The following is a 25,852-nucleotide window of genomic DNA, read 5'->3' on the forward strand; positions in this document are numbered from 1 at the left end:
TAAAGCAAAAGAGGGGTTTGGACTTGAATTCATTGCTGACAACTGTAATTTTAGAACATTCTGTAACAAACTCTCAAATTTCAAATATCGTTTTGCAAAATAATACCCATAAATAATCACAACTGCTTTGAAAACTTTTGAGATAAAACTTCAATATTTTAGTTGAAACCTTTCAGTTTGCTTACATAAAGTTTTGCGAATCATATCGCTGGCTCCGATAGACAAAAAAATATGTTGCAAATATTTCTATTTCCCAGTGGTGCATTTAAATCATATTTACGAGGATTTTGATAGCATTCGTAATAAAACATTTTGACGGAGAAAAGAAATTCCTTTACCTATGAAATACATAGCTTAACATTGTGAAACCGGATTTCTATCACACCGACGAATTTAGTTCGATAATTTTAAAATATCAGTTCTATTCCAGTAGCCTGTGAATTCACTGTAACATGATCAATGATCATGCAGTAATGGTGATACGATGATTTACACGTGTATTAATAACCTGGAGACATCGGCACATCGTTACAACAAAGGAACCTTTGAACATTTAGCTATTTCTGGCCCGGTATTTATGAAACATTCGGATTTGCATTCGATAAGGTAAGCTAACAGCGGCCAATTTTCCAGAGTAAATTAAGAAGTGAAGTCCTCTATTGTTTGATGCCGGCAAAACAGACTAGTGTGTGAGATGAACACACAAACTTGTATTTCTTTAGTTTAAACTGGTTAAAAACTTGTTCTTAGAATAGGAAACGGAAGTTCAATTGCACAAGTATATCTGCTACTTCACAAATGTATTTCTTTTCTGCAAACATATGATTATTATGATCATAAAATACAATATTGTTTACGAATTCAATCGACCGTTTAATTTTTAAATTCGTCCAACGTAATGTTTCAATCGTTATGCAATCGTATGATGAATTATTTGCTGGGTATTTAACTCAGCCTGCCAGTGTAGGGCCTGTAGGATAGTTTCAAAGCTGATAGTTGATGTTATATTGTCATTACTGCTGTCACACTAGCATATCTTGTGAAGTTTTGCTTGAGACATGTGAATTTATTGAGCCTTGAGCCATGTGTTTTATAAGCAGTTCATAATTTGACTATGTATGTAGCTAAATTAATCAGTAAGGTATTTGTTTTAAAAGAGCCTGCTTGGCAATGTGTCAAGACTTCTTGTGTAATACGTTATTATATGTTAGTATTTCAGTATAACTAGGGATTTTTATCTGTAGAATTTGTCATGTGTTTCATTAGTTGCCATGTCAAATTCAGTAAGATTTTGTACTTGCATTCAAAGGAATTAGCAAAATTTCTATTTTTCTTTCTGTGTCACATTTGCCTTTGTATCTCGGATAGAGTATGCTTTCAAATAAGGCACAATAAGTGACAAATATTTTTTGTTATTGGGGCTAATGATTGTCTATTCTTAGAGCCAGACAACTAAAATACCAATTAGAATATATTATTCAGCCGATTAAATGCAGTTCTTAAATTTCCCTTTTAGCAAATTTTCAAATCCAAGACTACAACTAATTCCATAAAGCTCAACTTGATTATGTATGATTAAAATTCATGAATATTTGATTTATGGTATCTTCTAATGCATTCTTATATGTAAATTCATTGTACAATCATTGGTATTCCGCAGGTATCCTGTATTAAGCAGACATTCCAAGGGTTTCAGCTTAATACAAATTTGGCTGAATTGTGTATGGCCAAAGTGCAGCACATTTAAGTTCTGATTTCTTGAATCATCTATTACTGTTATTTTCAAATACTTAAACACAGTGTCAGATCTAGGGAACAAGGTACATCAAAATAGATTATTGCTCCTAAATCTTGGATACATAACCAATAGTGTTTATGATACCTAGAATTTAAATTGAGCAGCTATAATTTATTTCACAAATTTATATTGACATTGCCTTAGGACAGACATTGTATGGTTCATTGGTTGAACAAGGACTTCAATTTTGGCCTGTCATGAATTCAAATTTTTCCAAGTATTTATGCCACTACTAGAAAAATATCATTATTGATGATCATCTTATTTTGGCAATCCAAATACTTTAACTTGTGTTTATTTTTTACATTGAAGCTTGTCAGGTGTTCATACAATTGTAATGGATCTGGAGCAAGCCAGAATACAATATAGCACCTTATTTAAAATTTAAAATTAATTTTAAATATTGTCTTTTTTAATGTTTTTTGACTTACCCTACGTGGATCCATTACGATTGTGTTGTGCAACAAATGTTGCTAAGAATTGAACTGGTCATTTTCATAATTTCTGAGGCTTTTTATAACTTTAAAATTAGATAAGTTCAAGGTTGTTTTACATTTTCATCAAAAAATTTTCACATGTTATTGCTGCAACTGCATATTGATGTTGTATTAGTTGCTATTATTAGCATGTATTAATTGCTCGTCCTTCGGACTCATGCAATTTGATAGTCTTTGAAAACTCACTCGTGCATGTTTTTCCCAAATTGCACTCTTTGAAACAGTGTTATTACCTATACAAACTCATTCATCAACACAATTATAGTTGCGTGTAACTTGAATTTGGCAAATTGCATACCATACAGAACAAAACTGAATTTTATTTTGCATTTAAATGACGTTTTGTAATATTTGTAGTTGTATTGAAAAATTGTTGCCTTTAAATTACATACTAAAAAATGCTTGATTTTGTATCAATGAAATTCTTAAAATTTTGCTTGTAAATATCCGTTATTTCATTTAACGAATGGCGGGAAGAATATATCAAACTTCTGATGTCTGACTTAATCATGTTGTAAATTTTGCTTTAAGTATTTAAAATTTCCAGTTGCATTGAACAAGAATTTTGGGGTAGACCAGCTTCTATCAATTACTAAATGCCCTTCCAGCCATTTTATTTGACATACGTATATGGCAGCTAAACTTAGATGTTGATTTTTTATTTTTAAGCGATCTTATTGGATAGTCGTTGCTACTTTTTGGATAAAGACTCATGTTTTTTTTTTTAGACCTTCTAAAATCACTCATCTTAAGGTTCATGACCTTTAATAGCTTCTTTTTATTTCTTTGATAATATTCATTGTTTTTTGTTGATAAAATCTCACCACGTGCTATTAGCCTCATGAAACGCACGATGTTAGTTAAGCCCTTTGAAAATTAATCCTTTTGAATTTAGATGAAAACTTGTTTGCAAAGAGTCCAACATTGACTGTACAGCTTTTAAAAAGGTTTCAAACAATTGAACAAAAAGTATTAGGCAAATAAAGGAGCATGAAAGAAGTGTTTATAGCTACGTTAGTTGAAGGTCAGAAAGAGAGGACTTGTATCATTGAATGTAATTATTCACGAACAGAAATTAACTCATTTTAATGTAATTTCATAACTTTGTTGCTATTTGCTGTTTGTGTCATCAATATTGCGATAATATGCTAAGTCCTTTAAGCCAAAAGGCTTGCATGTCTTTTTAAGCTTAGTTACAACGTGTAAAATAAGTTGAAAGGCTGCCTTTTCATAGACTGTGGTTGTTTTGGTAGACATACGAAAAATAAAATATCGTATATTATTGGAAGTTAAAGAAAGGATAAGTTAATTTTTTTCTTGTTAGAAGAGGAATGTTTTTAAAATAAAAACACAATCTCCGAAGATATTACTGTTCATTACCCAGCTTCTCTTAAGATAGTAAATATATATACTAAATATTTATTGTTTTTTTTTAGCTTTCGTAAATGATGGTGCAAGACACTGTGAACAATGAACCACTCGCAAAGAGAAATTGCCCCTCGCCACCCTCTCCGGGGATTTTAATGTCTCTCATTGATAAAATAAATCGCAGTACAGAATTGCAAAAACCGTTTTTCTCGCTCGAATTTTTCCCGCCAAGAACACCGGCTGGCGCAGCGAACTTGATAGGAAAGATTGAAAAGTAAGTACCTAGTGGACTAGGTTAAATTTTTGAAACAAGTGCGTTGGTTATCTTTGAAATTTTATTTGTTCGCTACTCGTACACTGCTAATTTCTTTAGAAGATTAGGCTCTCTTTTAAAAAAAGAATTTCACGACCTTTTCACGCGTATACAAAGTGCATATGCAACAAATTTTCGTTGAGTCTGTGCCCTGTTTTTTCCCCTGCTAAACCAGAAAAAAAATGCGAAAACTTCGAAAACTTTATGGCGCTTCTACCGCTGTAAGTAAGTCATGCGTACATCACAGTTTCAGCCATGTTGTTACCGACACGCTGACCCTGTTTGGCATTTTTTATAGTTTGATACTTAGTTAAATGTTCATATACACGTTTGCATGCAGGAAATTGTTATTCTTTAGTACGATAGTGTATTAAAATATTAATTCATTAAGAAGGGAGGGAGAACATTATACGGTACGTAGTGCCAAGCAGACTGCAAGAGGAGAGTTGTTACTAACTGTGGATGTCAACTCTTCAACATGAATCAATAAAATATATTGCGAAAACCTCTACGGTGAATGCGTGATTTTGTCCTTAGCAGCACATGTTTTGTAAGCTTTTTTGCGACCATGTTGTTGAGTAGCGACGTGTGCGAAAAAAAAAATAGAATCTTGTTTTTCCATTATCCAACTCTGTATTTTCCAAGCTGTAGTTTAGTTTGACTTCGATTTTGTTTCGTTGAGTTTGATCATTACTAATTTAATCAAGGTTAACTGATTTGTTAAGGAAGACATAATAAAGACACGAAATATTGTCACTCTAATTTAAAAATGTCACTCTGATTTTAAAATACGTCGGCACGATATCTGGTCAGTATTAGCTGGATGTTCGTAAGGCATGACAAGGCAAGATTTCACTGTATAATTTTGGTACTTGAAAAAAAGAAATTTGATTTTAGTCAAATCTGTCGTTGGAAAAGGCCAAAACCTTCATAAGATTCTTCCTATTTTTTATCACTGCTCTTTACCTTTGCAAAAAGCGGGTTGTAACATTTCATGAAATGCCTGTGACTTAGTTATATTTTAAACCTAGTACAATATATATATTCAGTTATAAATTAAAACTAGTACATTATGTACTTGCATGCTGTATTCCCAATCTTGATTACAAACGTGATTAAGTCTAAGAATTGCAGTCAGCTGTCTTGAGAGATTTTTGAAATCTGATATTAAATTGTTCGACTCTCGTTGTTTGCCGTGTAAAGGTTGTTGCCATATTACGTGCATAAGATTTTTCAAAACACGATTTTTCAACCACGCAGTTCCAAGGACTTACTACCACATTTGGTTATGAGGTTTGTAATCACACTTATTCACTTGTTAATCCATTGTTGTTTTGGCATAGGTTTTGGTAGTGTTGTGCTAACATTTATTTTATAATCTGCTGTTGCACGAAATGCAGAAAAACAGGACCGACACAAACTCTGCGCGCGTAAGCCAACGAATTATAGTTGTATAACATATACACGTAAGACATATAGATAAAGCATTGTTTGAGTACCTATAAATGAGTGGTAGAATTCATGTAACGGCTAATCAGTGTGACTATATATGGAACTATTTTTTTCAGATTTGGTAGCATAAGCTTAACCACTCCCCCTGTTCTGTACTTTCGCGCTATATACAGCAGGCGGAACGGTCTAAGCTCATCAGATCAAATCTGATCAAAAAAATTCCATGTATGGCGACAATGTGGCTAATATAACTTCATTGTAGATTTTCTAATGGCTCTCCCCTGTTCTGTGATATCACATGGCATCCTGCCGGAGATCCTGGTGGAGATAAGGAGACAAGCTCAATGCATATTGCGGGTGCTGCATTGAATTACTGCGGCGTGGAGATCATGTTACATATGACGTGTGCTGGTGAAACAAAAGAGACAATTACCAAACATTTACATAAGGCGAAGTCCATGGGCATTAGAAATATCCTGGCATTAAGAGGAGGTACATTTAACAAATAGATAACATTTAACCGTTGTCTATACAGTTATACGTACACGGGTATGACGTCATTTGTGATAAAACTAAAAAAGTGGTCGCCGGGGTCAGGGGCAGATCTAGAAATTTTAACACCTTAGCGTTCCGCTCCTCCCCACACACACACACACACAGAAAATTCCGAAATCTATTTCCTGTGATTTTTGGAGACGCCTGCTAGTCAATTTTACAAAAACTGTTTACAACAAATCATATAGAAATAACCGTTTATTTATTCTTGTCTTTTGCACGTAAAAATTGATTTGCCAAACAGTTTTGTCCAATTAATTTCAGATCTTTAAAAGCATGTCCAGAATGTACATTTTCTTTTTATCTCGTTAGAATAAATATATATATCCAATATGTACAGCCCTTTGTCTTTTCAAGCAATTTAGTTACAACGTTTAAGAATAAGCTAAAGTTGTACACCATCTAAATTCATTACTGCCATCCACCTCCATTCTGACCAATCAAATCATTAATGTATCTGCATACATAGTTGTGCTATTCGACACAAACATGAATATCAATAATGTGCACTTCCAGAAAATAAAGATGCTGACAAAATTAGCCTGGATAGAATGTATTCTAATAAGCAGTATTTTATAAGCACAATATTAAATATGCAATGGCAAAAGTAAACCTGACCACTACAAACTTTACATGTTTGTAAATGTAGATCGTCCAGGTTGGTATAGTCCTGAGAAGGACTGTTTTTGTTGTTGTTGACTGACGTTTAGACAACCTTAGCGGTAGTCATCTTCAGAGTCAAAAATGTTGTTTGTAAAAATTGTTTGTAATAATTAATTAATCATTTTTGACTCTGAAGATGACTACTGCTAAGGTTGTCGAAACGTCAGTCAACAACAATAAAAACAGTCCGTCTCAGGACTATACTAACCTGGACGATCAACATTTACAAACATGTAACGATACTCCTGGGTTCAAACCATTTACTTTACTACAAACTTTTTCATCTATATATGAATCATTAGGTCTCATTTCATTAATTGCTTTACCTACATGGTATCAATGCATATTACAACATTTTGTGAACATAATTTAGCATTTTGCAAAGTATATATATTTATGGAAATGGCTCTACAACTCTTTCTATTTGAATCTGGGTACTAGCCTGTGGTATAATTAACTAATTATTACAAACAATTTTTTCAAACAACTGTTACAGTAGTAAAAGCTTTCATACAACATAAATTGCCTTACATACAAGAACACCACAAACAACATTGACTGTAAAATGTATATCATCTACTGTATTTGTTATGTATACACACCAAAAAAATGAAACAAATGCGAACTTGTATAATTATTAACTATGAACTATGCATGTAAAATAAACTCTAGCAAAACATGTCAACACATATTTGCTGTATGGCAGTTGCAATGCTCTTTTGACCAAATATAAATCAATTGAATTTTAGTGTAATCTTACATAGTGATGAGACTTACAAGCATTAAGACTCTAGTGTATAATAATGAATATGTAACAAGGGATATGTAACAATATACTACTAATATTATTTCACAAATACAAAGCTACAAAAGAGCAAGCAGATTACAATTTGATCATTGTTGCATCACATTCACATTGAATGCATATTTGTCACTTGCCTTTAAAAAATTATATCTTCACAAAGCTATGCTTGTAAATAATATATCTTATAATCAAACTTTCTCAAATAACAATACATAGATTGGCACAGTATTAATTATACGTATCTCCAAATATACACTTTGTCTGAATGGCACATTGAATCCGAGAGTTATACATTGTAAATTATAATAAATATCACCTTTTTTTGACACGGTGAAGACGAGAATGTTCAAATATTTGTCAAGCAACACATTTGTCATAACAGGTGTCTAGCAGCTTGAGCACAGACTTTTGTTTCAACTTTTTAAATTTGCTTCGACTTTATTGTCGTTTACACGATGAATACAGATTATCCTCAAGTACAATCGACGTATTCTTTGTAGCTACTTGAACTGTTTTATTTCGGCTTTATTTCTGACGAAGTAGTGCAGTTGTCAAATTGTCAAATTGTTTTGGTTTTGACTTAATGTTGATTCTGATAATGTTTTATTAATGTTTTATTTTTACTTGCAAACATTTTCTGTCATGGAAATGCCGGATTATCAGTAGTTTGGTCTACATATTTGTACATGAAAAGCTATGAATTCCCATGATTCATCATGTAAATTTTGAATAATCTTTTTTCGGATAATGTTTTATTTTATATCTAACAGTAAAGTTGTTGTAATTAATAACTATTTTTTGGATGAGATTTGTGTTTAAAATATCTTGCGCACCAAAATGACTTGGTTAAAAGCAATATGAGCACATAGTGTTAAAGTATAGCATGTGTTGTCCAAGTCAATAAAGTTTCAGAAAATTTCACTCAAGGGTACACGAACGCCTAGCTTCCAAATTGCATGTTATTTTGTATTTTAACTTTTGTATGCAATAATAATTAATTGAAAAGAATTTTAAAATCATTGCATTTAAAAAGGAAAAAAAAGCAACTTCCTTGTATATTAGCTTAAACAAGTACTTGCTCTTGTACTCTCTCCTCCGCAGAGGCTCGAGTTTCATGTATAACACAAACTATCTAAGCGCTGCATGACAACAATGATATCACGACGTAATGAGATTGCCGCTGAAATTAGAACGCGGGCGGTTCTTCAAAGGCTTCAACCTCGATTCCGCGTGCGTTTCAATTTCAGCGGCACTGGAATTACGTGGTGGTGCATTGTTGTCATGCATCGCTAAGATATAGCTTGTGTGGCACATGAGACTCGAAGCGTCTGCTGAGGAGAGAGGCTGTTGTTTGTAATGTTTGAACATGATGAAATATATTTATATATCGTACAATTTTTCGTAGACCCTCCACATGGAGAAGATTTTGAGATGATGGAAGGTGGTTTTGCATACGGAACTGATCTCGTGAAGCACATACGTCAGGAGTTTGGAAATTATTTTACAATATGTGTAGCAGGTAGTTTTAGTAAAGTTTACTCCCAACAATCACCTAGAACCCATTGTACTAGATGTCTGACTCCGCCAAAATTCTATAGTTACCAGTGAAGCAAGCCGCCATCTTGAAAGGTGGCAAAACTGACGATATTTGAATATTAATATCTGCTTTTCCTGAGTTTTTATACAGCTGCAAAGCTGATAGTTTAGGTTTAATTTCTAAGATGTTTGTTAGGATTGGATTTTTAAACCTATTAGCTGTTTGTAGCCTGAGTCGGCTAGAGCTTACAGGACGAGCTTTCTCGAGGCTAGTGGTATCTAGACTTTTTTAATGTTTTGTTTTTACCATTCCGGACTAGATGAATGTGCTTTATAATCTAACTACTTATGGTGTTAAAACCCTTACAAGCGATTTAATTTTGAGGAAAAATGGCTTTTGTTTTATTTATTGTTTAAATGCGCGATGCTCGGAGCTCGTAAAGTAGTGAGTTTTCCCAGTTCCCATGAACATGTCGGTGATTTTCAAAATTTCTTTTAAACTTTAAAGTGAGCTTTTCCTTATCGTTTACACTATATGAGTTACGAACACAAGTCGGGAAATACAAAGCAAAGCTACGTTAGGAACGCAAACGTCGTGAAGAGTCTGAATTTAGTGGGAGGAAAGTAGATATCACTTTAAGGCCCATAACTTTGTTTCAGCTTTCTTGCTCTGTAATTAGTAATTCGCCAATGCTTTAAACATTGCGTCCTTGCCTCACCTGTTAGACATATAGAGGATTGGGTTCTAAATCATTCACTTCTGACAATATTTTTCCGTGCCTCGATTACGATAAATAGACAACGTACATTTACTTCATGTTACTTGTATGACTTTGAATTGAGTAATTTAATTTATATTCTATAGCATTTAATCATATTGAACGTTAAAATCAATTGCTTCCTTCTTAGCACTTATAAGAACGTCTGGAACAATGTTAAAAATCACTGCAAACTTCTCCATGTACGGGAGAAGTATTTTTAGACAGTTTGTTGAAAAAATAATAAACGATAACTATACTTCTCATATCATCAATGTATTTTCTTGTTAAATTGGCCGCCAAAAAATACTCAATAGCTTCCCCAAATATGTTTTACGTACAATGTCGTTTGTTGTACGGGCATGATTTGTTTATTTACATGGTTACATTTCTTGGCTGGGTTTTTTGTTGCTTAGAAAGACTGGTACCGACATCAAACATTTGTCTTTAATTTCTTTCCCCAGGTAGCGTTCCGTGTATTTTGGTTCAATGAACTGAGAAAACTCTGTTAGATTTTAAAATTAGAGATTATCATCAATTCCTGCCCAGTCCACGCTGCTGCTGAATATTGTCCTTTAAAATGCGTCTTACTGTTGGAATTTCATTAGGTTATCCACAAGGTCATCCTGAATGCGTGAGCTACGAAGAAGATTTGGTTCATTTGAAAGAGAAAGTAGATGCGGGATCTGACTTTATCATCACTCAACTTTTTTTCGAAGCAAAAACTTTTCTTAGCTTTGTTCAAGATTGTCGCGACATTGGTATTAATGTTCCAATCATCCCTGGTATTATGCCTATACAGGTGATTTATGCATTTCTATAAATTAACTTAAGTAATTAGTTTAATTAGTTTAGTAATTAGTAAGTAATTGGTAATTAGCTACAACAAATGCTGTAAACTAATATCAATTGCACTCGTGATTGAACATCTGCTTGATTTGATCGGAATATTTTGAGTGTGCTCAAACATTGATGTAAAATTGTCATTGATTATTATTCGTTTTTAAGGTCTTTTCGATGCATGTTTACGTAGTTGCTACGACATACTTTTTCATACTTTCGAAACGTCAGTCAACAACAACAAAAACAGTCCTTCTCAGGACTATAATAACCTGGACGATCTACATTTACAAACATGTAATACTTTTTCATTTTGTTCAAATAGTAAATCTGTAATATATAGATGACTTACTTTATAGGCATCTGAAGTTTGTTAAGAAGCCATGTACTATGTCAAATAACATATCTTGAAAGTCTAAATCATGATTGTCTAAATTTTTGGTCTTCTCTCAAATCTGAATCCTGTTAGGGCCGAGGGCCTGGCCCCCTGGAGATAATCGTCCCCGTTCCTCTCTCGGCGGTTTTCTCCAAGAATGAACTGTTTCAAACTATACGTATACTCGATTCGTCCTTGACTATAAAGTATTTGAAAAATTATTTATATTGTTTAGAGTTATGATTCTCTTCGTCATTTGGTAAAGCTCTCGAAGTTGAGTGTTCCCCAAGAGATTGTTGACGCAATCCAACCAATCAAAGACGACGACTCGGCGATTCGTAATTATGGCGTCAATTATACTGTTAAAATGGTCAATGAACTTTTGTCAAGTGGTGTTGTTCCTGGAATACATTTCTACACATTAAACAGAGAGGTAAGCCTCAGGTCTGCATACGCACTTACTGTTTTGTTATTAGTTTAGAACTTAGAATCTCTTTATTCGTTTTGTGAACTAAAAATAAGCGGTGTTAAGAGTCGTAGCTTAACGAAGAAGTCAAAAATATCTTTGCTATCTCAGGCATTATTGAATACATCCAGGCCTATGCAAAGAACGAGCCCTCGTTTTTTTCATAATGAAACAAGCAAAATTTGTCCTTATGGGTTCTTTCATAACTCGATAGAAACAAACAAACAAATCCTCACTATATCGTTGTACCTTAAACATATGGCAATTCGTCTGACCAAACAGCTTTCTTCCTTTGATCGATTGTTCATGGAGGTTTTAAGATAACTGTATCAACGAACGCATATGTACACTATTATAAACACTTTCTTATTTTGGTGTTTCTTATACCGCATTTTGTGACGGTGATGCTGCGCTGTCTGAACTGGTATTTCAGTCGTTGTCTGATGTTTCAACGACCCATCAAGGTCTTTTGTGCTTTAACAGATAACAGAGGCACTGCGTCATTGTACTGCTTCTTCAATTGAAAACTAAAGTTCCAAGGTAGTGGTTTTTCTTTGTTTTCCTTTTTTCTTTACAGCATCCCTGTACGGCAGAGGAGTTGTGCGAATTTCTTAAGAGTACTATCAATGGCATGTGTTTCTTTTTGAAATTACAATACTGCATCTTTCCTCTTTAGCGATCCAACTGCTTATGATGTTTATTTTATAGTCTTCAAGTTTGTAGTACAAGGCAAATTTTTGCATCATTGGCTAAACTTCCTTCAGTCTGCTCTCATATATCTGCCTTCAGCCAACAAAATTAACAAGAAAATTAGAAGATTTTTTGCACTGTTGTTATGGCTGTCCAAAAAATGGCGTTTCTTGCCACTTTTCATACAGTTCAGTTGCTTTTGGCAAAAGACGTGCATATATTTAAATGTTCGTTTTATTTATAAATATTTCAAAATTGTTGTCCACACTGTTGCTCAACATTATCGAAAGTCGTATTTGCAATGTTTGCAGTGCATATAATTAAATGCCTAGCAACTTTGCATAAAATTATATGTCTAGTAACTAGTTTAGTAAATAGTGATTTTAATTTTATATTGTGTGTGTTTTGTGCCTACATCCACACAGCGATCTTGCTTTGTTACAAGCTATACAGCGGGATTGAAACGGTTGCCAAATATATAGTAAATAAACCAAACTTGCAATAAACAAAACACTTTGTGAACTTGTTTGAAACTTGTTCTAAACTTGATTAAACCTGTCACACATTGCGCGCGTGACTAAAGTATTGTACAAATTTATGCTTATATCATGTAGTATTTAAAATTTTTAAAATTCACTTCAATGAAATTTATCCGTTATCACGTGAAGTCTAATGTTTGCCTCACTTGTTGCCATCAAAACAAAACTGACAGAACGTTGAATGTATAAGGCTCTTGGAAAAGGTAAAAATCGACATATACCTCTGTACTTCATTACGTGGGCTAAAATTTGAATCGGCACATTCTAGAATATGAATGATGATTCTCGAATTACAACTATAGTTGCGTCTTTACTTTGTAAAGCTGTTTGTACTTTGTAGCTTTCTGAAATCTGTTAGCTGAATGGTGTGATTTACATGCTACTCTGAACATATAATAGATCATTCCTTGATTTGTTTAGTAGCTACGTCATAAAATACTTTGTAAGCATTTCGATTCGCACACTTTCATTCTTACGAAATTCATAAACAGCGTTCTTAGGAAAGTATTTTGAATATTATATTAAGCTGCTAAATTTCTATTATCCTTGGCTGCTTCCGTTATAATTTGCGTTTATTGTTTACCTAACCAGATATTTACTCTTGTAATTAGAAATCAAACATTCTTTTGTCATATTACTGCCAAAATCCTGCTTTTATTGCCGCTTTGGCGACGCCAATTTTGTTGTCTCAAATTGTTGTTCAAACTGACGAACTCAACATGCTGTATAAACTTAATGCCATCTTAACAAAATTTAAACAGAAACAGAATTTACGCATGACAGTAAAATTTCTGTGACTCGACAGGGCGAACAAACTATTATTTAGATATTATGAAACAACATACCAGGAATTAATAAGACGTCATTTCTTATGTTCAACTTATAATCTCGCTTCCAATTCCGCTGACTTATACATTTTTTCGAAAAACACATAAAAAGACTTCTTATTTGTTATCAATGACTGCATGTCGACCATTGTTTGAACGATTTAATTGAGAGATAAGGTCATAGGAATGCATAATTGGATCTCATTGGTTTCCGTTTTTGTTACAGCAGGATAAAATGCTTGCATGAATATACAATAGGGAAACTTTGTTTTGAACGGGTAATTTCTTCATATTTATCGCAGGTTTATGTGAGGATATAAGGGTCCAGGTGGAGTAGAATGATTTATTGTCTAAAATTCTTGTATGAAGTTTTTATGGCACGGACGACAAAGCGCCGTAAGGTACATTGGCATATAGAAAGCTGCACGTAATTTAAAACACAAATGAGTTTTGTCGAAGGTGTTTCCCTCGTTTACTGTATTCTGTAAGTCATTCTCATGTCTAAAACAACTTGCTTCTTCTTGCTTATTTAGTTCGGCGTAAGGTTTACCAGTTACCACGTCAGTCTTGTACTGTCACCTATCCGGTTGATGTTTTTAGTGGACTACTTCATATAGGCTGAACCCATGTTGCCAATCTTTAGTTAGAGGGTGTATGAAAAAGGCATCGACTTCATGTTCTAAAATTTATATTCACAAGCACAAAAGATTTATGGGCACTGCACTCATTACAATGCCTTTTGATTGTATTGTTGAATTGGTGATTGCCTTTTTTTACAACCACAGGGCCCAGTTTAAGAAACAAATTGTAGGATCATTTCGCTTTGCTTCTCGACCTTATGTTGTATATCTATTTAGATTTCTGGCTGAAGTTACAAGTTGCCATCTCTGCATGGTCGTAAAAAGTTCGATAATCGGGAGGGAGGGTGACTCATATTTATTTCAAAGGATTTCAAAGGAATTTACTTCTGCATAACATGCATATATGATATGAGACTCTCCCCTCTCCAACTATCGATTTTCTACACCCATATATCTCAATGTTCCTTATTGGTTTGAAAATGCAACTAACTGGTTGACATTGTGTTAATCATTGCGTAATAAGATATGCGCGACACAAAAATTTTCAAATAGAGTGGCTTCGATCACAGCTCATTACGTAAGGTGTGACTATTAGAAAGGTCGACCATGTAGTGAATTTTCCAGTGACCAGCGCTTCCACTTCGTGTGCAACTGGCTGCGGTAGATTTAATTAGATTACTGGCTGCGGTTAGCCATTTCATCATTTCTTTGTATAAAGAAAAACCAATTGACTGGCTGCTACTATGGAAATGAAATGCGTAATAAGACATGCGTGACACGAAAAACTTAAATGAAGTGGCTCTATTACATATTCACTATACTGTGATCCACACATATCCCACTCTGCCTTTTGACAAAGAGGATCGTAAACTTAATTCTTGTCGGCCATAATTGTGGATGTATATTTCTTTATTGTTTATTCCCATGTAAATAGAATCCGCAGTATGACTAAAGGTGTCCGCTGAAATGCACTCCTCCGCAGTATGACTAAAGGAGTCTGCGGAAATGCACTCCTCCGCAGTATGACTAAAGGTGTCCGCTGAAATGCACTCCAACAGATACAAGTTATATACATTGTGTTGGTTAGAAGGAAGAGTAAACAAGCTACTGGCAGCTCACTTAGTACTTTTCCTTTACTATGCGGGTTCTATTTTGTTTTAGGGGTAGACATCCTGTATACTGAAGGCTCGCTCCATTGAACATTGTGCCGTGTGTTTAACTCTATAGTTTTACAAATACGAAACGCGATTAAAATAGGGAGAAGTTAACTTGGATAATTTTTGTTTTGTTCGTGTAAATCTAGCTGCTGCCGAAGATAGCTATAATTTTTGCCAAGTTTTAGCAAAAATAGCATTGCGTATGAAATACTTACATGTATAACGTTTTTTTCTCACTCAGATCAACATGTTGCTGAATCTATTATTATTGTTGCTCAATGTACTAATTGATATTCATTTACAGGTTGCAACCACTCTAGTACTGAAAGATACAAGCCTTTGGTCTACAGAACCGCTATCTGCGCGGTCGTTACCCTGGAAAACATGCGCAAACGTTAAACGTAGTAAGGAGGAAGTGCGTCCAATATTTTGGGCATCACGTTTCAAGAGCTACATTCATCGCACGGCTGAGTGGGACGAATTCCCCAACAGTCGCTGGGGAGATTCGGCTGCCGCATCGTTTGGCGATCTTTGTGACTATCACTTGTTTTACCTACGAAACAGAATGAAGAAGGAAACCCTTTTAAAAATGTGGGGTGAAGAGTTAAACTCGGTCGAAGATGTGAGCGATATTTTTGTATGCTACATAAATGGGGAGAACAACATATATGGGAAAAAGGTTTGTCGTTGATTTTTCTTTTAACACGCATTATTTCGCAATTATTGAGCAGTCCAATGCTTGTGAAAATACGTTCGACATATTTTGTTTTTGCATAAAACAAAACATGCATAAAAAACTGCTTACCTTTGAAATCTAACGACGTTTAAAATTTGAGTGATTCAGCATAAATTGATCTTAAACGCATTTGCTAAGTAAAACTGTAAGCGAGATGTTTAATGTGTTTGCACCTGCTTTTATATGCATGATTGTACAGCCGATAAGTACAAACAGGAGAGTGAAGGTCGAGGGTTTGCATCTGCTCTTGAGTTTTCACAAACGTCTCCGAGATAAAACGTAAATTATAACAAAAATTTAAATTTCTTTTGTTCTTGTATTTTCTTTGATTTTCCTGAAGTCTTTGAACCAATCAAAATCCTTTCTTGAAATGTTTCGTGCGAGTGACACGTAAATGATACAGGATTCATTTCACAGCTATATTGCCACATGAGAGATTGCAGCGTAGGGAATGAGAATGCAGAATATTTTTTACTTGAAACATAAGTTTGTACCTTAATATCACTCCATCTCAGCTAGGGGGTTGTGTCCAAATTGACATATTTGCAACCTAGCGAAATTATGTATCTATGCATATAGTTAGAAACATTTGTTATTTGGAAAGACGTTAACACCGCGTGTTTTGTTTAACAACGGCGGTCGAGGGTAAACACAACACACTGTTTTGTTTCATTAAAAAAATTTTTTGTTAGATACAAATTTTCAAAGAGAAAACTGACAGCAACGTAAATAAAACGAAATAAATACTCAAAGTATATATGAATAAAATGCAAAAAGAATTCTATAGAAAAATTTCCGCGCTTTCTTCATCGAGATCAGATTCTGACCGAAGTTGGGCAATGCTTGCATTTTAACATGACGGCGCCCGTAGTTTTTGTATTCTTGACCTGTCGATAATTTATCTCATTCTTGAGCTGCTTTCGAGAAAACAGTTCAATTTCTTCACGTGACACGCTTTCGACTAATAAAACGTGAATAGGCCTAATATCAGGTGTCTGGTTTTCCTTTTTCCTGACCAGTATTCAGTAGACTGCCATTTGGTACATCCAATATTCGGCAAAGTGGTCCCTCTTGCATTTCGTTGAATTTCATTGTACTATTTGGGCAACCCTTATATAAAATTCAAATATGACCAAACACTGCTCTCGAGTAGCCTATGTGTACGCCTGCTAGACGTCTTGCTCTATTACATTTTCATTGAACAAAAATTTTTAGTTAAAATGACATTAGACTTTCTTTTTTGTAATGTCCATTTTACACATGTTTTACCTCATTCAAGTACGAAGAAAATGGTATTAGCTCATTGACGTTAAAGACTTGGAAATTTATAGCTTGGCGTTAACGAAATAAAGACAAACATCAACTAAAGCTTGTCGTTAGCTTAAATTTATTGTTTTTATTGCCAATTGATCGCAATAGAAGGCATAATTACGTAGTAAGCTCAAATAGAATTGTGCATTATTAGTCTGAAAATACTAAGAATTCTTGGCGTTTGAACTGGAACTGCAAAGCAATGATGACATGACTTTCTCCTACTTAACATTAACGTCAAGCTAAAACTTTCTATTTTAGATTCTGCATCATACTGTTTTGTAATTTACATATTTATTTTTCGAAGGTAACTATGCTTCCTTGGAATGAAGATGAATTAGCTTTAGAAACATCGCAGCTTTGTCACGATCTTGTTGATTTAAACCGCAACGGAGTACTTACGATCAACAGCCAACCTCATGTAAACGCGGCGAAATCAAATGATCCCGTTTTTGGTTGGGGTGGAGATGGTGGATATGTTTACCAGAAAGTATGTTTTATTATGTACTTTTATGGGATTTTTACAATGGAAATGTATAAAACTGTAGTCTGGTTTTCATATGACATAGTTTTTTCAGAATTCGTTTGGTCTAATAGTTTGTCAACTATGTTTTTCAAATCACACAGTTCTAGTAAATTGATGTAATTCATTCATCTCAGTTTGTTGTAATTGAAGCTTTCTCACCAAAATGTTGTAAAGTTTTATCCCAGTTAACGAGAATTCCAATATTTATGATGCTAATCAGCGCTAAATGTAACCAAATGTAACATGTTTGTGCAATATTTTCAAACACATGCCTTTAATTTGTTTTTAGGCTTACCTGGAGTTTTTTACTCGAAAAGAAGTTGTATTTGAATTATTGAAAATCCTGAAGAGTGATTATCCTAGCGTGAGCTACCACGTGGTTGACTATGCAGTAAGTCAAACTAACTATGAAACTATGTAAAGTAAATGGTTAGAACCCGGGAGTATCGTTACATGTTTGTAGATGTAGATCGTTCAGGTTGTATAGTCCTGAGAAGGACTGTTTTTGTTGTTGTTGACTGACGTTTCGACAACCATTTGACTCCCAGATGACTAACGCTAAGATTGTCAAAACGTCAGTCAACAACAACGAAAACAGTCCTTCTCAGGACTATACCAACCTGGACGATCTACATTTACAAATATGAAACTATGTATTATTTCAAATGCGGTTTGCTGATTTATCAAATTTTTATATGTGCATAGCAAGTGTTATTAGGTAAAATTCTTTAGCTGTTTAAAATTCACCGACTATTAGCAATCCGCAGACTACTGGTAATCATGCAATGATTTGCCTGGCCGAAAGCGCGTATGTTTGCTTTGAATATTACTGCATGGATAAAAAATGATTTTGAAATCAATACAGCTTTTGCAAAGAATTGTGGGAAAGGAGATTGATGACATTTAATTTTATGTTACATTATTTAATTAATTAAATTGTATTGCATAACTTATGTGATATCTTCAGATACAGCGATATATATTTACACGAGACTTCACATATGAGCTATAGATGCGTATAATTTTACAGGGTAATATAAATTTTATTATGAGAAGTGTTGGGAGTTTCGATGGCTAGGCAATATTAAGGATTCTTTGCAATTACTCTTTTGAAAATTCTATGTTAGGCTGTCATTTTGAGAACCTACTGATTATATATTTTGTTGAAACTAGTAATTATTAATAACCCTTATTAACCTAGCTCGAGGTCGTTACTGTGAAATGTCGGACCGAAGTTTTTTTGTACAGACCTATCCCGTTTTGTACAGGCAAGGCTTGAACAAAAACTCAGAGGTCCGATATTCCTGTGAAGACCAAGAAAGCATAGTAAATAAAAGGTTTATTACACGGCATTTTCTAACCTGACGCGAAGCTTTCTTTCTTTATCGTCCTTTCTGATTTTACGGGTTGGCTTTCACTTCAGCATTTTTGTCAATAAAAAATTTTTTTTCAAGAAAACCTTACTTCGACTAACAAATAAACTGAGCTATAATTATCAAGGCTTGCTTTGATCATCAGCCTGACTTATCATTGTTTTTGCCTAACCAAAGTGTTATGTGTTACGAACCAAGCCCGAAGCTTTGTAATTTCTTAATTCCTCCATATCAAATGTCAATTGGTATTGCCTTCAAGTAGCTGCTAGAATTAAGTTGAACTAATACGACAGTGAAAAAGTTTGGAAGTTCGTTTTTGCTTTATTTTTCAAATTTCGTTTTGACATGGTTTTCTGTGGAAAGTTTCTAAGTACCTTTGCTATATTTTGATGAAGGGAGGAAATTTAAACAATTCATACATAGTGTAATCTTCGAGAAGGTGTGTGAATATAATTTATGTACGTCGTGATTTAATGTCGTTAGTCAATACATTAAAGTTTATAAAGGAAGTTTTCAAGGTCCTATTCTTTTGACTATTTTGCAAGATCTGAAAAAAAATTATTGTCTTTGTTGTAAATTTTGTAACACTTGAATGTCAGTCGTGTAAAGGATAGTACTCTGGAACACCCGATTTTTTCTCGAAAAGCGTTGTATTTGAAGTCGTGGGCCTTGTAATTGAATAAACCAGACAGTGGAGTTTTCTGTTGTGTAAACAGTTCAAACGTGAATGTTGAGTAAACTTCAAGAATGAGTACGTTTTTAATTTTGTTCTTTGTATTTCAATATGTGCAGATGAAGAACTCTGAAATGATCATTATCTTAAGGAGGCAAAGTTTTGCAATTATAAATTTTTGAGTAAATGCTTAAAACACATTCTTAAATAATATGAACAACAGCAAATGTTTATATAAAAATCCGCATGGATTTTGCTTTGTCGGTGTATTGAGGGATGTAATTAATGAACTTTTATAACAGTTTTAACAATTTATGAGGAATATTTTATTTTTTTATTTTGCCTGATCAGTTTACACAATATACAATGGCCTACTGAAAAAGCAAGAATTAGGAAACTTTTTGTTGGAATTACAAAACGCGTGAAACCAGATTGTTTACTTAAACTTAAATTGACAATGACACCACACCATCGAACCTCCTTAACAAGCTGATGAGGCCATCGTTGATGCTGACGAAAGGAACGAAGAGCTCGCTACTTTGAATGATAAAATATCTAAACTTTTACAATTGAATAAAAAATGAGGTTGGAAAATCAATAGCTGAAACCTGAAAATGCACAGTGGCCGGTCGTTGCAATAAAATCCTTTCGAGAAATAGGATTGATCCATTTCTTTCGAAGATCTATGTGCTCCCTACTTTGACCTCCAGGGAAATTGTAAAGAGAAAGTTCAGGATTTCTTTTTTTTTTTGTTTAAAAAGCAACCAGGTACACAACATGTAAATCCACCACTACCCACTTTTCGTTTTGTTGACGACATATTGTCTAGCCTAGATTCTCCGCAACTTTCTGAGCTAGAAGTCTCCTGAAGACTAGGGCAAGAGTTCTCAAAAGAACTAGGGCCTTCAGTCGTACGTCTTGATTCAGAAACGTGACTAAGAACAGCAGTAAACTCACTTTCGCTAGTGGCCATATTGCAATGTTTTCATGTGCGTGGCTCATGGCGTGAATACTAAGACCAAAAGGCGCGCTTTGCGTTATGTGATGTAATAATACCAGTTGTCTATTGTTTGTGTTGTTTTTGACAACCTGGTCCAGGCTCCTTGTTCCCTCCAGGTGTTATAGCACCCAATGTTTCAAACATTTGATCAAGTGCACTGCTCATGCTCGAACAGTCTTCCCGTGCGTGTATAATTTCTCTGAAAAATTTTGACTATTTAGTTCAAAATTAGGTCTAGTTGATGCAGTTGGTCTTCGCCATGACCACGAACTCGAACAGTTGGTTGAGTGGACTGTGCATGCTCAATTGATTTTTTCAAATAAATTGTGACCGATGGAAACTGACCTCTATTCGTATGTCGAGGGACTGCGCAATGTCGTGGCGTGTTGTTCGTTACCTTTAGCTTCTTTCAACAGTTGCATTTTGAAAGTCAGGCATGCCTTCTTGCGTACAGCCAATGTAGGCAATACACAGCAACACAATCATAGACATTACGCTTTTGCAAAAAATATAATTGATTTCATGTAAATCGTGAAAAACAATTGGTTATTTAAACTATTTGTTGCGACAAGTTTATTAGGAATGTTTTTATTTTCCATGAAGTCAATGAATATTTGCGTCATGATACATTTTAATCTTTGAATGACGTATACGTCATCTGCTCATGCTGATTTTGAAAGGCGTGAACAAACTTAATCCCGCGAGTAATTTTCTTTGTTTGCGAGATTCGTGTTTGTACTTCGTGTACATTCAAAACATTTCAAAACATGGCGGAGAAATGAAATAAATGTATGAAACATTTCATGGTTCATTGAAATTACTAGTTAAAAGGCGGTTTTTTTGTGTTTCAAACCTTGCACTATTCTTGGATCGCTAGTACGTCAAATCAGTTTAATGCTGCAATTAATTACTGTTAGCTAAATGATATTTTCATTAGATACTAAGCTTTAAAACTGTCCAATTATCTTTTTAAGGGCAAGGTTGATGAAGCAAGTACTCTAACACCAATTGCTGTTACTTGGGGAGTATTTCCAGGAAAAGAAATCATTCAACCCACGGTGGTTGATCCTGATAGCTTTCAAATTTGGAAGGTATTTCGTCCATATAGGTAGAGAGTAATTGCCAATCAGTGATTTTAGCACACTTAATATGGACTATGTAAAGCCATAAAAACGGAGCTATGGTTTGTTGCCTTAAACTACTTCGTATGTATCTTGATTTTTGTTTTCATCATGTTCGTTTCGACTTGCCTTTCGGTTGTTCGCTAAACGTATTTTGTATTTTTACGACACAAGACTTGCCAAGCTACACGCATGCATTTTAATTTTTTACTTAGCACGGGCATTTTCCAATACCATCAAAGTAAATGGCATGATGGTATATTTCTTTGTGCATTTTGTTTGCGTCATTTGTTTTGATCACTTTCTTGTCATAACTTCAAAGCGGTTTATATTTTTGTCGAAACAAAACGATCGTTGATCACAACTAGTTACATTTGGGCTACCGAAAGTGAGCCCGAGTTTAAAATTCGGATTTTTCCGTACTGTTGCGACAATACATCAATTACGCGTGACTGACCCGAATTCCCTTAACCAATCAAAATCTTTTATGAATCGTTTCACGCGTGTCATTAGTGACACGAATAATGACACTCGATTTACTTTAATGTAAATAAGACAGCACTGCCGTGAAGTTTGTTGTACTATTTGTAAACACTTATAATACGCAAATATATAACCTAAGGCGGTTCTCGAGTAACCCAAGTGACGCCTGACAGGTATCTTGTTTTTATATAAAACTGAAAGAACGTTAATGTGTTTTTCCATGGACAAAATATATCAGGATGTATTGTAAGCTGGTGTTACTGCACTTTAAATCCTTTAACTACCAGAAGATTTTCGTGTTTAATTGCTTTTTTATGATAACTTTCGAGTTCCATTGAAAAGGAATTCTACGATCGTACCACAAATACACTGTACCTGGATTATTTCGGTCCAAATCATTTTAGTAAAGAAAATCGTTTATCAAACTTAGCGATTCCGTTGATTTTTGACTTCATGTTGTTCTTCTTCGTGCTTCGGCAAATCGGCTCAGCGGTCGCTCTATGATCTCATCACGTGTTTCTAAGTCGTACGTGCCAGTGTATTTCTTTGAAAATAATGCAGTATTGGTTTCTCGTTTCAAAGAGCGCAATATTACCTCAATTACCACAAAGTTATCATTCGCAACAAATAACATTGTGAACAAGTCGATTTGTGTAAATGGTGACAATGGATTTTGTGCTATGGATCTTTGTATGTTCAGCTTCTATACTGTAGTTTATCATGGAAGCCTGAACTTTTCGTTATGCATGTAAATGTCGAGGTTGTTTTGTGACGTTAACAACTTCTTGATTTCAATTAGCAAATTCTAGAATATCATGTTAATATATTTTTAATGGCAATCAGTTCCAGGTTCGAACTGAACTTCGCCTGCTTCCGTATAATTTATGCAACTCATATAAACTCTTACTCTTAGAGCTAGATGCTCTCAAATCCAATTCACCCTTGAAAAACATCAAATATTCTTGATTAACTGTGTTACAAAACCCTGCAATGCAATGAAGTCACAAACGTAGTCGTTTACCCGATTCTCGGCAGCACGATGAAGAGCAATATGGTTAGAAAAATCCAAGAAATTTCTAACCCTGACAAAGCATCTATACTTTACTAATATGATTTGGACCGGAAGATTCCATCAACAAATTATTGCTGGTGTAATGTTTCTATTAAGCTTAATGTGTTTTTACCCTGGAATGCTCTTGTAGTTAAGATAATCGGTTTATCTATATTGTTGTTCGAAATATTAACATCATTTGTATTGTCCTTTCAAACGCTGCAAATAGTCAAACTCGTGTGTTTCCTTTACGAAATTGAGTGTTTTCTTTTTATTTTTTGTAAAAGGATGAAGCGTTTGGCTTGTGGAAACACCAATGGGCGCGACTCTATCCAGAGGGATCAAAGTCACGTGACTTAATCGATAAAATTCACGATGAGTACTTTCTCGTCAATTTGGTTGACAATGACTATGTTGCAGGCAATTGTTTGTTTGAAGCAATAAAGAAAACCATCGAACGTTTGAATTCAAATGTGAAACAATCAACTGTAGTTGGGGCTACGAACGGCATTTTGCCCGATACTCATTAACGCTTTATTTCATTTCTGACTTATCAATAAGTTCAATTATCTCGATTCATTAGAAAGGATATTAATATACATGTGTATTAGAGGGCGAGTTGATGCGATAAAAATATGATTGGAAAAAGTTTCACTTTGACATTTTTTAAAATTTCCATTGTATAAATAAACGAGACGTAAAATGGCAACAGTACATTTTTGTCTCATAACTATTATTGTAAGAAAATCATTCAATAAAGAGTTGAATCTTTTATGGGTGAAATTTCCAATCCTTGCTTAAAATTATTTCATCCCTTAATAAATGTGGCCTGCCGAACACATATCAGCAGTTCTACTCAGTTGTAAATAATATAATGAATTCTGCAATAAAGTAGTGATGGTAAGAATGAGAAAAGTATTTCAACCGTTAAAATTAACGATTTGCGACTTGCTCGTTTTTTCATAGGTGATGTCAACATATATCTTCTATTATCACCGAGAAAGTGTATTGTACAAAAAAGTAAATACGCAATGGGTACAAAGGTCAACTATTGTATTTCGTTTTGTGTCTTATTCTAGTATTCTATCACGTTTTATCTTCTTGCCAGGCAACACCTTATATTAGAACCTACTTACGCGTATAAACAAATGCTTTTAAAAATAAGCGTAACATATAATATATATTTTATAGTGAAATAATTCGTAATCTCATTGGATAAGAGCATCTGAGCATGCTCAAACGCGACGTTTACGTCATCTGGTCATGCTGACTTTGAAAGGCGTGACCAAACTTAATCCCGCGAGTAATTTTCTTTGTTTGCGAGATTCGTGTTTGTAGTTCGTGTACATTCAAAACATTTCAAAACATTCTCTTTATAATTTATCAATTATTTCCATATATATATATGCTGCCAGACATCGTCAGTTATTTGCCATGAAAGCTTTTCTTGGTTTTATAATCTGGCTACTAAAATATTATCGTAAACCGACGGACGATGCCGAAATTGTAAACAACATGTCGTCGAAGCTTTCGGGAGAGCTGATACACAAGGAATGATTTACTTTATGGAAGTGCGAAGTCAAGATAGAAAGACCAGTGATTTGCTAGCCGTGTCTCTTGTTTCTGGTAATCAAACTGCTCTTCATGTCATGGACGATTACATTCTAAGAATTTCAAGATCAATTAGTACACATGGCGACTTGTAAATTCATACTACGTGAAAAGAACGTGGCTCTGGCCTTAGTCTTAGTCTTGTATTGTGGCTAACTTCGTCCTCAATTTTACTTCTGTATATTTTCTTTGTAAATGCTAGTGCTTTCTACTTTTTTCAAAACAACATTGCCAAAAAAAGGCTTTTCTTAATTCCCACATAATTGAGTTTTCTTATGGTGACACAAAATGGTATTATAAATCTCCTATCATTAATTAGCTGCATGATAAATGTCAAAGACATTCTTAGAGATGTTTATTTCATTAATGTTGGAGTATTTCTTTGATAAGGAACTACACAATTATTTTACTCCTGTGCACAGGAAAACTTTCACTTGTGCATATTTTATAGTATTGTTAAATTGCCTCCCCCGTTTGTATTGTCTTCATGCGGTTACACAGAACATACATAATTGTTTACTATTTTAACGAACGAGAGTGGATTGCTTCGTGTAGTACAAATTATAGATAAATGGTTGGGTAGATGTTGTCGTTTTTAGGATCTTAGACGGTATAAATTTGAAAATTTTAACGCTCGGGGCGAACCAAGATGGCGCCTCGTCACGTGAGGTTCTTACAGAACATGGCTAAATATTTTTTGTTAGCCACGCCACTGCAAGAAATCTTGAAAATCTTAGAAATAAATT

General features: G+C 34.3%; 1 protein-coding gene across 3 annotated transcripts; it reads left to right on the forward strand.

The window, feature by feature from the left end:
• Positions 1–273: 273 nt before the first annotated feature.
• LOC124457394 (methylenetetrahydrofolate reductase-like) lies at positions 274–24,410 on the forward strand. 3 transcript variants are annotated; one of them, XM_047007657.1, is made up of 11 exons: positions 274–606; positions 3,732–3,937; positions 5,691–5,920; positions 8,857–8,970; positions 10,354–10,547; positions 11,197–11,394; positions 15,526–15,900; positions 17,576–17,758; positions 18,084–18,185; positions 21,815–21,931; positions 23,783–24,410. In XM_047007657.1, exons 2-11 carry the CDS (start codon positions 3,741–3,743, stop codon positions 24,023–24,025), a joined length of 1,953 nt encoding a protein of 650 aa, XP_046863613.1. In that variant the 5' UTR covers positions 274–606; positions 3,732–3,740; the 3' UTR covers positions 24,026–24,410. The 3 variants fall into 3 exon arrangements, with proteins under 3 accessions (XP_046863613.1, XP_046863614.1, XP_046863612.1); XM_047007658.1 differs by lacking the exon at positions 274–606 and adding an exon at positions 3,215–3,319; XM_047007656.1 differs by lacking the exon at positions 274–606 and adding an exon at positions 3,515–3,599.
• The last annotated feature ends 1,442 nt before the right edge of the window (positions 24,411–25,852 follow it).

This window comes from Xenia sp. Carnegie-2017, unplaced genomic scaffold, assembly GCF_021976095.1.
Source record: "Xenia sp. Carnegie-2017 unplaced genomic scaffold, XeniaSp_v1 HiC_scaffold_6, whole genome shotgun sequence".
Taxonomy (NCBI): domain Eukaryota; kingdom Metazoa; phylum Cnidaria; class Anthozoa; order Malacalcyonacea; family Xeniidae; genus Xenia; species Xenia sp. Carnegie-2017.

What these genes read in the sequence shown, in the direction of transcription:
- LOC124457394 (XM_047007657.1), top strand. Translation starts at nt 3,741, where the DNA reads ATGATGGTGCAAGACACTGTGAACAATGAACCACTCGCAAAGAGAAAT. An exon ending in CTGGTATTATGCCTATACAG is followed by an intron (nt 10,548 to 11,196) that starts GTGATTTATGCA and finishes TATATTGTTTAG; the next exon opens with AGTTATGATTCTCTTCGTCA. An exon ending in ACAACATATATGGGAAAAAG is followed by an intron (nt 15,901 to 17,575) that starts GTTTGTCGTTGA and finishes TATTTTTCGAAG; the next exon opens with GTAACTATGCTTCCTTGGAA.